This window comes from Delphinapterus leucas, chromosome 15 (genome assembly GCF_059928025.1).
Source record: "Delphinapterus leucas isolate spDelLeu-1000000601 "Yukka" chromosome 15, BTC_Dleu_Yukka2, whole genome shotgun sequence".
Lineage (NCBI taxonomy): Eukaryota > Metazoa > Chordata > Mammalia > Artiodactyla > Monodontidae > Delphinapterus > Delphinapterus leucas.
This window is the reverse complement of record NC_143143.1, coordinates 37,107,246-37,121,092: the sequence shown is the minus strand read 5'-3', so window position 1 is coordinate 37,121,092 and position 13,847 is coordinate 37,107,246. Positions and strand designations below refer to the sequence as shown.

General features: G+C 54.5%; 1 protein-coding gene across 8 annotated transcripts in view; it reads right to left on the bottom strand.

Annotated features, from left to right (window-relative positions):
- IFT140 (intraflagellar transport 140) overlaps positions 1–13,847 on the bottom strand; it is a 70,488-nt gene that overhangs the window by 1,014 nt on the left and 55,627 nt on the right. For 6 of the 8 annotated variants that reach the window (XM_022594435.3, XM_089896409.1, XM_089896407.1 and 3 more), the window contains 10 exons: positions 12,664–12,841; positions 11,905–12,095; positions 11,520–11,615; positions 11,188–11,320; positions 10,969–11,112; positions 10,220–10,609; positions 7,013–7,219; positions 6,621–6,833; positions 6,383–6,549; positions 4,915–5,056 (listed from right to left, as the gene is read on the bottom strand). In XM_022594435.3, coding sequence (XP_022450143.1) covers positions 4,915–5,056; positions 6,383–6,549; positions 6,621–6,833; positions 7,013–7,219; positions 10,220–10,609; positions 10,969–11,112; positions 11,188–11,320; positions 11,520–11,615; positions 11,905–12,095; positions 12,664–12,841 — 1,861 coding nt within the window. The remainder of the gene's footprint in view (positions 1–4,914; positions 5,057–6,382; positions 6,550–6,620; positions 6,834–7,012; positions 7,220–10,219; positions 10,610–10,968; positions 11,113–11,187; positions 11,321–11,519; positions 11,616–11,904; positions 12,096–12,663; positions 12,842–13,847) is intronic. The other 2 variants (XM_089896408.1, XM_089896410.1) reach the window with 2 other exon arrangements.

The window sequence follows — 13,847 nt, the reverse complement described above, 5'->3', positions numbered from 1 at the left end:
AGGGGCTCGGTGGCCTCCCGGCCTTCCCAAGCGTTGGTGGCATCTGCGGACAGCGAGGCTCAGGCTCCGGTGGTCAGTGCTGTGAGCTCCCCCAGGAAGTCCCATGGGCAGCCTGTTACCAGGACCCTGTGTGTCTGGGGACCACGTCCCAGAGGGTCCGCCCACCCTGGATACACACAGGGAGACCTCGAGGAAAGGATGGATTCATGTCTACCGTTTGTTTCATTCACTCTGGGGTGTGTGCTTGTTGGGCCAGAGGGCCGGCAGCAACATACAAATGGTTTGTCTTGTGTATTTTGACCAGGCCTCCAATTTACCCCAGTTAATTGGCCTGTGGTTAGTGAGTCTCATGTGTGCGTGGTCCTTGGCCCGGGGCTGGTGAACTATGGGATTGTCAGTGGTTTTCCTGTAGGACTTCCTCTGGTCCTACCAGTGGGAATATGTGTGTGTGGGGGGCATGGGGGCCGCACAGCAGCTCGGGGTGGGGTCTGAGGCAGGACGGGTGTGCTTACACCTGTTCCACCTGCCTGCACCCACCCACACCTCCTTACACCTGCTCCACCTGCTCACCCACAGGGAGGGTCATGTGCAAGCACAAGGAGCTGGAACAGGGCCTCACGTGGCTTCTACAGGTACACTGAGTATCAATTCAGAATATGAACAAAATTTCCAGGAGCTTTTTGACTTTATGAGGAAATAATCACATCTTAGCATTTCTTAAAGATGATAAAATTTTAGAGTGATCTTATTTCAGACAGATATAACTCTGATATAAACAATAAAGATCATAAAGATAAAATAGGGTGTTTGGAGGGATGGGGGATGCAGCGTGCAAGTGCCCAGGAGCCCTCCAACGATGGAAGGAGACATCCAGGCACCAGGGACGCCCCTCGGTGTCTGCTGAGGGCCAGCTGTGAGCCGTGCTGGGCACACAGGACACAGGTACAAGGGAGGACCAAGCCAGGCCACTGGGCGCTTCGGTGAGAAGCCCGGCCCAGCAAGCGTAGAGGGAGTTGGGCAGCCGTGGGGTTTGGGTTGGGGAGCCTACGCAGAGGGGAGGGGGTGGGAGTCGGTGGGGAAGCCAGAGAGAACACCTGGGGGTGAGGAACGACACAGCCAGGCGCACTGGGGGCAAGGGAAGCAGCGTCTCCAGAAGGAGGGTCGGCAGTCTGTCAGGATTGGACTCAGGATGGGGCCATGAGGACCGAGCGGGAGGGACGTCCCAGGGACGGGGAGACCCTGGAGCAGCAGTGGGGGCTTCTGTGTCCCCTACCCCCACCCGGGGAAGAAACTCATGCAGGCCTATCCTTTCTCAATTTATTTATAGATTTTTTAAAATTTAAAGTTACTAAATCCTACGGGCTTCAAACAAGGCTTGAGACAACAAAGAATTTGGTGAAATACTTGAAATGTGATTTTTCTGTTAATTTTGAGGATTCAGTGGTCTGAGCATCTCTGCAGTCCACTTGTGTTTTATTCTCCAAAAAAGAGGGAACCTGTTGGGATTCACTTTAGAGCTGTTTCCCCAAAAACAAAAGGGGTCGGTGAGTGGAAGTGGCAGGGCCGGGAGGATGTGAGCAAGTTGGCTGGGAAGTCTGAGTTCATGGTGCTGACCCCCCAGACCTGGGCCACGGACGCTTGGCTTTCCTGGGAATCTGGGAACTGTGCCCCGTGAGGCCAGCCTGGCCCACTGGCAACGCTTCTGAATGAGTTGTCAATCCTGGGTTTGCCAGCACTTGGGAAAGGAAAGCGGGGGTCCCTCGGGGTCACTGCAGCCTCACCAGGAACTACCTGCGAGGGACAGGCTGTGGGCAGAGCACGTGGACTATAGCACAGTCTGTGTGCTGTCCTTTAAAACATGAAGGGAAAATGCAGCCAGGTGGGGTTCTGCTGCTGGTTTCAGAGGACTAAGACCAAAAAGAACAAGGACAGAGGCTTCTGGGGAGGGCAGGGTAACTCACATTAGACCAGCCCCCCTCCCAAACAACAAGGACAAACTGGGCAAAATGCAAAAGGCTCTGGAGAACAACCGTGGGCAGGTGGGCAGGGGGAGCCGACACTTGGGTGAGTTTTCTGCTTGTAACTTCTGCCTCGGGGAGGCCCAGTCAGGGCCACTGGGGGAAGTAAAAGGCACAAAGAAACTGGCCAAAAGAACCAGAATCAGAACTGCATCCACCACAGCAGCTGGCATGTGAGGAAATGGTGAAGACAGTTGTGGAGCAGACAGATTCCGAGTGTGGGCTCTGCCCTGACCTCTGCTTGACCCTGACTCTGCATGTGGTGGGGACCGGCCACATGCCAAGGAGCCTGAGCAAAGCCACGCACTGAGCAGAGAGCCCTGCTGTCCACCACGGTGGAGGGGCTTACACTCCGAGCTCAACAAAGATGGCTGCCTAAGGAAAGCAAGACAGAAAGAAGACATAGCAGAAGCCAGGGTCTCTACAATGTGTTATCCACGATGTCCGGGATACAAAAAACTGCTGGACATAAAAAGAAACAGGAAAACCTGACCTATACTCAAGAGAAAAGACAAATAATGGAGACCAACTCAACATGTCTAGATGTTTGAATTAGTGGCACAGACTTTGGAGCAGCAATTACAACTATGCTCAGGAGTATAAAGTGTTCATTCTTAATCAACAAATAGGAAATTTTAACAGAAAACTAAAAAAAAAGAACTAAGTGTAAATTCTAGAACAGAAAAATACAAAATCTAAAATGAAAAATCTGCTGGACAGGTTAACAGCGGATTGAAGACAGCCAGAGAGAGTCAGTATATTTGAAAATAGTTATGTTACCTAATTCAAGTAATAGGAAGAAAAGATTAATAACAATGAACATCAATTACAAATGTGTATCCACTTAATATGAAAAGGCCTAACACTTAACTGGAGGCCCAGAAAGAGAGAATAAGGCAGAAAAAAAATATTTGAAGGAAAAATAATTACAGATTTCCCAAATACAGTCACAAAAGGATCAAATTTGTTTCCAAGTAACTTACCCTTATCCCAGGAGAAAACTCAACAATACTGAAAAGAACACACAGACTCCAGCACTTGACAACCTAAAACATTTACAGTGTCTGGAATCCAATAAATAATTGCAGACCTGCAAAGCAGGAAAATATGAACCATAACAAAGAGAAGAATCGACCAATAGGGACAACCAGAATTGACATGGAGCCGAGGACTTTACAGTAGTAAATATTTCACGTGCTCAGTAAGGCAGAGGAAAAAGCAGAATAAAGAGACACAGGAGATGGAGGGAGGAGAGCCGGTTCAGACCCACTGGAGGTGAAACTACGGAAGGAGCAATAGCAGAGCGGACTCTGCAGAAGGAAGACAGTCAACTTGCAGCAACAGCAAAGCAACCGCCCCAAATGAAAATAGGAAAAATTCTGGGAAAAAGAATGAGTTGAGCCAGGGGCCAATATATACAAGTGGCTGGAGTCCAGAAGGAGGGGGAGGGCAAGGGATGAAAGGGAACACCCTACAGACGGGGAGAAAACACGGCAGCTCGCACATCTGATGCAGACAACGTCCAGGCCACACTCAATAAGAAGACAAACACCCAGTGAAGCAAGGGGCAGTGTGAGCACTTGCAGGAGGGGACCTGAGCAGGGGCTCGCCACCAGCCACACAGACAAGGTGTGTTACAACCACAGTGAGACACCACCACACACCCACCTACATTGCAGCCACCACCAGCTGCATGTCCACCCAACACTTGGACTTTCCTGATGAGATCGCTGGGGATGTTAGCCAACAGCATTTCTTGTGTGTAATGAAATGTTTTGACATTTGCACAACCCAGTGAACCAGTATTTTCCAAACGACCACCATGATGTTACAAAATCATGTATATGTAAAAGATGGAAGGTAGACCAACGGGTTTTAAGGTAACAAGTACAAAAAGCATGCTGACATGGTTTCAGATTGCTCATTGCAACTAACTTAGGAAACACCACTTGTGGAGTGTGGTGTGGTGTCTAAGACCTGCGAATACTTGACAGGGCTGCTACAAGGTCCTCCCCTTCTCACCTACACATTGGGGTGAAGCTGGGTTTTCATCACAGATTTCATATTTCATTGAAAACTTATTTTACCACATTGAATGCAGAAGCAGACATGGAGAGTCTGGCTGTCCTGTATTACGTCAGACATTAAAGAGATTTGCAACAATGTAAAAGTTACTTTTCTCACTAAATGTCTTTGTTTTGAAAAATAGTTCTTTTAAATGAAAATGTTACTTATGTTACCATGTAGTGGGTTTATTTTATTTTTAAGTAAATTAACAAATATTTTACAAATTTATTAGCTTATTTTCTAATACAGTAAATATTGGTAGATATAACCCACATAAAGCTCTTAGGGTCCTCAATAACTTCCCCAGCGTAAAGGGGTCCCAAGACCAAAATGTTTGAGAACTGCTCTGTTAAACTGAATTATCAAAACCCTTCCACAAAGAAAGCTCCAGGACCAGTGGGTTCACTTACACATTCTATCCTACATTTAAGGAAGTGACACCCATCTTACATACACTCTCTCAACTCCAGGAGGTGGGCACCCCAAGTGTTATTAGCAAACTGAGGAGTGAAGGGACAGGAAAGGATGTCTGTGCCTGTCAAATGGCTCAGAAAATACCCATTTTATGTATAAAATAGAAAATTTAAAACATAGAATGAATATATAAATGTGGCAAAATGTTAAAAAAAATGAATCTGGTAAAGGGTTGGGTTCTATTATTCTTGTAACTTCTCAGTTTGAAATTATTTCAAAATAAGAAAGGCTGAAAAGTCAGAAAGAAAATCAAAACGTGGGGAGGTGCCTCCCCCACTGCGAGCTCCGCAGGGGGCTCTGCAGCCGGGATACCCCCATCACCCCGCAACCCCATCAGCCCCAGGTGCGGCCTCACCGTCTGCAGGTCCTCCATCTGCACGTGGTGCTCAACCAGGAAGCCGTATACGTCCCCGACGCGGACGGTGCTGTCCAGGTCCGGCTCCTCCAGGAGCAGCTTGCACTGCCTGACCGACTCCTTGGGGTCCTCGGTGTATGTCCTGCTGGGAGCAGGGACATTCTGAGCCCCAACCCAGGGCACGGCTACACGTCAGGGGTTAGGGCAGGCTCTCGGCCTGGAGGATGCAGCTTTTTTGTTTGTTTTGTTTTTGTTTTTTTGCGGTACGCGGGCCTCTCACTGCTGTGGCCTCTCCCGTTGCGGAGCACAGGCTCCGGACGCGCAGGCTCAGCGGCCATGGCTCACGGGCCCAGCCGCCCCGCGGCATGTGGGATCTTCCCGGACCGGGGCACGAACCTGTGTCCCCTGCATCGGCAGGCAGACTCTCAACCACTGCGCCACCAGGGAAGCCCAAGGATGCAGCTTTTGAGAAGGTAATTCCCGTGAACTAAATTAATTCTTTATTGAGTCAATTCATAAATTCACTAATTTGTTTTAACAAAACGTATTGACCGCTTGCAGGGCTGGTACTGGTGCTGCACTAGACTCTGGAGGGCACAGCCTGTCAATCCCAGTCCCGCCCAGGGAGCAGCCTGGAGGGTGACCTGGGGCAGAGAGGCGAGGGCATGGAGGGGGTGCGTCACTGTGGGGAAGCGTCAGGGAGGGCAGCCCAGGCAAAGGCCAACGCAGTGACGCCCAGGGTCTCCGCAGTGCCTGGTGCGGTGCGTGCAGGTGGGGGTGGGACCAGGAGGCCCTGTGAGTCCCCCACAGGCTGGCCCTCTGGCCCCCGCATTCCCCTCCCTCTGTCCAAGCACCCTGCCCTGTGGCTAAGCCCCCTCCCTCCTGCAGCCCTGACGTTCCTGAAGCTACACATCTGAGTGCGGGAGCACCCTTCAAAGAGCCCCACTCCATAAATAGCATTCAAAATGTTTTTGGAAGTCTTTGGAAAGCCTCTTCTCAGATAAGCAAAGTGCTTTCATTGGTTTGGCAGAAGCTGAGCCCTGCTGTCCACACAAGGGTCTTGGACGCACTGGACTAGCTGCCAGTAAGTAAAAACTAAGACCCCAGACACATTTGGACTTGTGGCCTGTCCTAAAACAGGCGGCGTGCTGCCCGAGCCTCCACCCCACGGGCCCCCTCCCCAGAACCACCTGCTGGACCCCTGCACGCACCTGAGCAGGCCCCGGGCTCCCCTCAGACACAGCCTCTCCTGACACCAACCTGCCTCCCCCGACCACCACTTTCCTCCCTCAAAGGTCTCGGCTGTTTCTGGAACAACCTCCCAAGAGTCGGCCTGGTTCTGCAGGAACCAGAGGAGCCCCGACGTGCACAGAGCAACGGCACACCCTGCCCTTCCCATCCAGCTGTCCAAGGAGTTCCTTAGAAGAATGTCCACTGGAAGTGCCGTGCTGCCCCACGGCTGACGCACCTGTGGGCCTGCATGAAGCGCTTCACCAGTGCCATTTTGCTCTGCAGCTGCGCCAGCCTGGCCTCCTGGTCCAGTGGGCTCCTGGCCTTGGCCTTGGACAGGCACTTGTAGGCCTCAGTCAGTGCCCCGTGGGCCTTGTCGTAGTTCTGGTACTCGTCGATCTCTACCTGCAGGAGGAGGCGTCAGGGCCCATGGGTCCTCCATCCACCCGGGGCCCCTCGAAGTGGGGGGTCGGTACCTGGGCACAGGCATCGTAGAAGCCGGCCAGGAGGTCCAGGGCCCGGCCCTTGGTGTAGAAGCTGATGATGCTCTTCATGATCTCCGGGTCCTTCCGCCAGTCCAGGGACTGCAGGTAGTTGGCTGCCATGATGTAGATCTCCTTTTGCCTCGAGACGCCAGCAAAGAACACAATTTTCTCAGTGTCCCCAGACTTGAGCAGTGCTCTCATGGCCTGGACAGAGAAAGAGCCGGGCTGGCCCCTTCCTGGCAAGGTGGACAGAGCTCCCGCCCGATGCTGCAGGTGTGTCTTCAGGACAAGCGAGCTCTGGGCTGCAAAGTCTTGGCAGGCGCCCTCGGAACCCTGCCCAGAAGCTCATCCCACAGGGCACCCATGCGCCGGGCCGCACTCACCTTCAGCCTGTCCCCTGCCTGCGTGTACTTCTTGGTGGCCAGGTGGTAGTTGCCCTGGCGCATGCAGCAGCTGGCAATCTGCTCCAGCAGCTCACGCCGGGACTCTTCAGACAGCTCCTTGCAGTCCTTGGACACCGTCATCTTTTCAGCCATCTCCTCAGTGATGGTCAAGTTCTGCTCCAGGCAGAGCTGCAGGGCTTCGTGATACTGGGAAGGGCCACAGAAACCAAGGGGCAGTCACCTGTGGCCTGGGGGAGAGCCACACCTCCCCGCCTCCTGGGGTGGGGGTGGGGGGAACAGTGCGGCCAGGTGGGGGCACGTGACCTTCTCTTGCTATTGATACTCTAGAGGCAACCAAGGAAACGTGCAGCCCAAAAGGAAGTTATATTCGTTATGGGAGGAAAAGGAGACCAGAAACTAATTTTCTTCTATAATTCTTTTCAAGTTTTCAAAGTAAGGAGTTTAATTAATTTAATTAACTTTCCTTAAAAATTCTAGAAAAATTATATATTCTTCACTTAAGAACGTGTCTTGGGGGGCTTCCCTGGTGGCTCAGTGGTTAAGAATCTGCCTGCCAATGCAGGGGACATGGGATCGAGCCCTGGTCCGGGAAGATCCCACACGCCGTGGAGCAACTAAGCCCGTGCGCCACAACTACTGAGACCACGCACTGCAACTACTGAAGCCCGAGCGCTCTAGAGCCCGCGAGCCACAACTACTGAAGCCCGTGCGCCTAGGCCCATGCTCCGCAACAAAGACACCGTAATGAGAAGCCTGCGCACCGCAACGAAGAGTAGCCCCCGCTCGCCCAACTAGAGAAACACCGTGCACAACAACGAAGACTCAACGCAGCCAAAAATAAAATAAATAAAATAAATTTAAAAAAATAAATAAAACAGCCCATTGTGGATTAATAAAAAAGAATGTGTCTTGGGAAGAAAAAGAACTATATCTTGGAGATGATTTGCCCTGCTGACGGCTGTGCTGGGAACCTGCAGGACATCCTGCCCAGACTCAGAGGGGTGGTCCTGCAGGTGCGGAGGTCCTTGTGCCTATGCCACTCACTCGTGTATAAGTGTGTTGTTAGCATGACTGCTGACGATAGGAAGCACTGGACCAAGGAAGATGTGCTTGTCACCTGTGGCAGGCGCCACTGCCATGTTCCTACCTGCAGCCTGAGCACAACTGTTTCCCACTACAATCTGGCGGGTTTTCTAGCCTTTTTACTTTACTAGCCTAATTCACAAACAATGGCATCTCCTCATGTCTGATCTGTATTCCCCTGATATGAGTGAGTCTGTGTATCGGACATTCAGGAACCATCCAGATTTCCTTTTTTTAAAACAAACTGACCATATTCTTTGTCCTTCCTCTTGAGTTGTTGGTAGATTTCTTATTGGTTTATAGAAACTCTATACATATTAAGAAGATTGGCCTTTCGGGATATAGGTAGAATACATTTTTTCCCATTTTATTATTCATCTTTGCTTTGTTTATGCTGTGTTTTCCATGTGCTATTTTCAAATTTGTATTTGGTCAAATTGATCAGTCTTTCCCACTATGGCTGTTGGGTTTTGAGTTGTATTTAGAAAATGCCTTCCCTCCTTCAAGGTCATACGAGACACATGTGGCTTCTGGTGGCACTGGGCCGCCTCCCTATGCACTTAGATCTCTGACCTGCCTGCAGTTTCCTCAGACGCAGCAGGTGAGACGGGTTTAACTTCACTTTTCCCAAGTGGCCACCTGGCTGTGTCAACCACATTCACCGAAGGGCTCATCCCCACTGTTGTGAGATGCTCCTCCACCACATGTAAATGTGCATCCGTATGTGGCTCTATTTCTGGATTTTCTAGTATTTCCTACTGATCTATAGGCCCGATCACGCACTAAACCCCAATTATTCTAGCACTGATATAGTTTATGATCTGGGAGGTTTAATCACCTCTTGCTATACTCTTCTTTCCAGATTTTTCTCGGCTCTTCTGGCTTATCTGGTTTTCACTGTAAAACTACAGAATCCACTCATCTAACTAGAGGAAGCCCTGTGGTATTTTTCCTGGGGTCAGAGTCAGTCTGAAGCGGCCTTAGGGGAGGCCAGTCAGTAGGTCTCTCTAACCAAGTACGTGGTGTGTGTGCCTTTTCACTTGCTCAGGAATTCTCCTATCACTCATAATGAGAGACCACACTGCAAGCGTGATTCTGGCTGCAGGAAAAAAGATCTTCCAATTAGGACAGGCTGATTCTGGGTGACTAACCATTTTCTATATCTCCATTCAGTTTCCATCAAGGGGAATTTTTCTCCTTAAGGAAGATTAGTGCACATACCCATTAAGACGGCTACTATCAGAAACTAGAAGATGGAGTGTTGCGGAGGATGTGGAGAAACTGGGACCCTGGTGCTCTGCTGGTGGGAGCATCAAATGGTTCAGCCGCCGTGGAAACAGTGTGGCGGTTCCACAGAATGTTAGAGCAGAGTTATCATGTGACCCAGCACTTCCCTCTCTGGGTAAATTCCCCAAAGAACTGAAAGCAGGGTCTTGAAGAGATGTTCGCACATTCATGCTCATTCACAACGGTCAAAAGGTAGAGAGAATTCCCTGGCGGTTAGGACGCTGCGCTCTCACTGCCGAGGGCCCAGGTTCCATCCCTAGTTGGCGAACTAAGATCCCACAAGCTGTGCTGGTGTGGCCAAAAAAAAAGGGTAGAAGCAACCCGAACGTCCACCTGTGGATGCTGGACAAGCCAGGTGTGGTCTGTCCGTGCAGAGGGATATGGTTCAGTCTCAAACAGCAGGGACCTTCCAACACACGCTGCAGCGTGGACGGCCTGGGGGACGCTATGCTCGGGCGAAAAGCCAGTCGCAAAGACAAGCGACTCCACTGACACACGTCCCTAGACTCACGCTCAGAGAGACAGAAAGGCGGAGGGCGCGTGCCAGGGGCCAGAAGAGTTTGAGTTCTGCGAGACCAGTAGGGTCTTGGAGATCAGCTGCACGAACACGTGAATGTGCTTAACACCACTGAGTTGTACACTCAAAAGCCCCTAAGATGGTAACTTTCACGTTATGTGCTCTTTACAACACACACACAGAAGAAAGCGGACTCCTTAGCTATGACTGGAAACAGGTGGAGAGTCCCGCACAGGCCGGCCTGGCCTTCCTGGTGAGCGTGGTTGGTGAGGGTGGCCGCCTGCCCGCAGGGCCCGTACCTTCTTGGCGGCCAGCAGCAGCTCCACCGCCTTCTCGTACTGACTGTGCTCCAGGAAGAAATCGGAGCAGCGGGCCAGGAGGGCGGGGTCTGACTTCTCGTCCAGGTCCTCTGCCACAAGCTGCAGGGCCACAAACTGCTGTGTGGCGAAGGCCAGCTCCAGGGCCTTGGAGAAGTGGCCGGCCTGTGGACAGCGGGGGAGCTCTGAGCAGCACCGTCTGGGCGCCCCACTGTGCCTGGGGCCTGGAGTGGGTGGCCTCACCTTGTGGTACAGCATGACCGCCTGGTCCATCTGCTCGCCCTTCTCCTCGTAGTAGCGTGCGGCCTCGATCATGTCCTTGGGGGAGCTCAGCAGGGCCAAATTCATAAGCTGGTCATCCAGGCCGTGCTCCTGTGGGAGCACAGAACGTTGGGGAACTACCTGACATGAGGGCTCTCCACCTTTTCGACTCTTCTTGAAGTGGGACCCTGGGCTGGAACACTTTTATGGATGCAAAGCGTCCAATGGCTTCCTAGGTAGGTCTACTGAGTACGAGGCGTGAACAGCCTCCCTGCTGCTCAGGAGCCTGGATAGCAGGGAGCGTCCCCGAGCGCACTTGGGCAGAGTGAGGCGTGAGACGTAGACACCTACCTGGGTAGGGGTATGACACTCACGACATGAGTCTCCAAATTTCTGTTTGAAACTCTCTCAACAGAAGGTGGGAAGCAGCCTCCCCCACCTGGAGGCGCTGGCAGGGGCTGGGCACGCACCTTACAGAGACGGATGGCATTGTTGAAGGCCTGGGCGCGTGTGTAGAAGTGCACGGCCTGCCGCACCTCGTCCTGGCTCTCGTACTGGCGGGCCAGGTGGTAGGAGGCCGCCCAGTTCCCGGTCTCGCTGGCTATCTCTGCGGCCTAGAGACACCAGGGACAGGGGTTTTGCGTGCAGCCTCCTCTGCCAAGCAGCCCGCCTCCCTCCGGGGCTCCTACCTTCTGGATGTTGCCCTGGAAGCAGTAAACGCGGACCAGAGAGAAGTAGTCATGCGCCAGCTCATAGTAGCGAAGTGCGGCATCCATCTCGGCCTGGCTCTCCAGGTACTGGGCCCACCACCTCCACAGGGTCCTGCGAGGAGCCGCATGTGCTCCCTCAGGCCCCTCTCCCGCCGAAGTGAGCCCTGGGTCCCACACCAGCAGCCAGGAGACATGGACGCTGGGTGGATGAGCCCGAGTGAGGTCCCTGGGGGAGGCCCCCGCCCGGTGCCCTGGGGACCAGCTCACGTGTGAGGCTCTGGGGGGAAGACCTCCCAGGCCCAGCCACTCACTTGTCCTTCATCTTGTTGATGTATAGCTCCAGGGCCTGCAGGTCCTCTGCCAGCATCCGTGGCACCTCGAAGCGGTGCGTGTCTGATTTCTCGTAGCTGCGGGAGAAGAGAAAGCGCCGCTCACTCCCTGGTTCAGCTTGCAGCTCAATGGCCTGTGCACCCAACTAAGAGCTCCACCACTAGCACTGTCCGGGGGGCACAGGCCCGACCAGCGCTGCAGCCTAGAGACCCAGAGCCTGGCAGGTCCTCCTAAAGCACAGAGCTCAGGCCCCCCCAAAGCCCTCCCACCGAGATGGTGCTGGTCCGGATCTTCCTCTGAGAACCTCCGAGGCCCCCTCACTGGGGCAGCAGAGGCAAGAGGTCCTGGCTGCCCGCCCGTGCTCACTAGCTGAGGGCCAGGCTGCAGTCCCCGCTGGCCTCCAGGTGCCGGGCGTAATTGTAGTAGGTGGTGCGCAGGTGCACACGGTCGTGTCGCTCAGCCAGCTCAATGGCCCTCTGCCACTGGCCCTCTGCCTGCAGGAGCCTATTGAGGAGGTCGTAGCGCCCGCATTTCTTGTACAGATGCTCCGCGTCCTCCTGAGGGAAGGAAGTGTGCCTGTTGGCGCCGATGATGCCCCCAACGGCAGCGAAAAGTCACCAGGGATCCACTGTGGCAGGCGGCAGGGCGGCCAGGCCATCAACCCGCCCACGACTGAGACCACAACACACCCTGGGTGGGATGGACACTTTGGGGCATGGGCGGGGATGGTCAAGACAACACTGGAGAGGGCAGGCCTGCCCGTCAGCCAGTGGGTCTGAGCTCCACCCAGACCCCATCAGACCTGTGGGTGTCTGCTCCCAACTGTCCCCAGCCCGACAGTGAGCTGTGCCCGGCCACTCGGCCTGCATCTCCTGCGACTTCCATCGGCCTCTCTGGGCCACAGGGGTACAAGGGGCCGTGAGCTCCGCAAACACGCAGGAGGCAAGGAGGGGACCGGCGTGGAGTGGAGTGGCCTCGGGGGCTCTGCAGGGGGCTCCCTCCCCCCACCCCCATTTTGGCCTCAGCTTGTTTGAGGGGGTTTCTGTTCCCTGCAACCCAAGGGCCCAGACAAGCACACACTGTGTGTGGGAGGCTGGCCTGCCCATCGGGGTGGTGCCCACTCACCAGCATGCCCAGCTGTATGGCCAACACGGCCACCCTGGCCTCTGGCTCTGGCTCCTGCTCAGCCTCCCGCAGCGCCCGGGCTCCGCGCGCGTGGCCCATGTGCCCCAGGCACACCTTGGCGACATCCAGCCGCTGAGTCTTCACGCACATGCGCGCCATGTTCTCCCAAACAGCCTCACTGCAGTGAAGGACACGTGGCTCCAATGAGCTGCCGCTCCCATGACTCGGGCCCCAGCAAGACCCGTGCCAGGCAGCACGGGGACCCGGCTGGACACATGGTCTCCGAGAAGGGGGCCGTGTGCGAGCCCAACAGCTTCACCCACAGAGCAACGTGGCAAACTGGGGCCCACATGGCCTCCCGGGAAGAAAACGGGTGAGACACCCGTGTCCTGGGAGTGCAGGGGCTGGTGTACCTCTCACGGCTGGCCCTGGGGCCTGCTCCTTGAGCAGGCTCCCTCCCTTGGCCACAAGGGGTCCCGTGAAGACCCCGGAGAGTGTCTTGTGCAGGCTGCCAGGCCCCACTGTGCCCCTCAGTGAACACTTGCTTCTCCCCCCGGCACCCGGCACCTCTGTCCCAGGCTGAACTCCTGGTGCTCCCTCCACCCTCACACAGAGCCCCTGGGTCAGGCGGGGAGTGGGGTCCCCCAACTCCAAGGACAAGCATGACACCCAGGTGGGCCTTGCCATGTGCTGAATGGAGGCGGGGGGCCCGGGGACGGACCTGCAGAGCTGCCCTCTGACACCCCTGGCACAGGCTTGGGCCGGGCTCTTCCTTCCTTGTTTGGAGGTTTCTAGCATCTCTCTCCCTCCAATGCTGATGGGGGCTCCTGCCCGTCCCCTAGCAGGTCCCAGGACAACCTCAGACCCAGGACGGCCTCCCTGAGAAAAGATGCTGGCAGGAGGGAGGAGGCTCTGGGGCCCCTCCTCCTGGGGCTTCATCCCCTGATGACCCCAGAGCCCTGAGGAGAACAGACCAGTAAGTAACTTCTGGGATGCGAGCGGCTGGTGGCCCTCAGGATGCGTGAGTCACTGCGGACTCCACCCGTCCGTTCTCAAGGAGCCCCTGGGCGAGCAGCGTGGAAGCAGGGTGCCAGCCACTCCCGACAGCCTTTCCGTGGGCAGCTTTATCCCATGTGAGTCCTGGGGTCTGTGCATCCAACCGAAAGTCCATGTGGACACCCGCC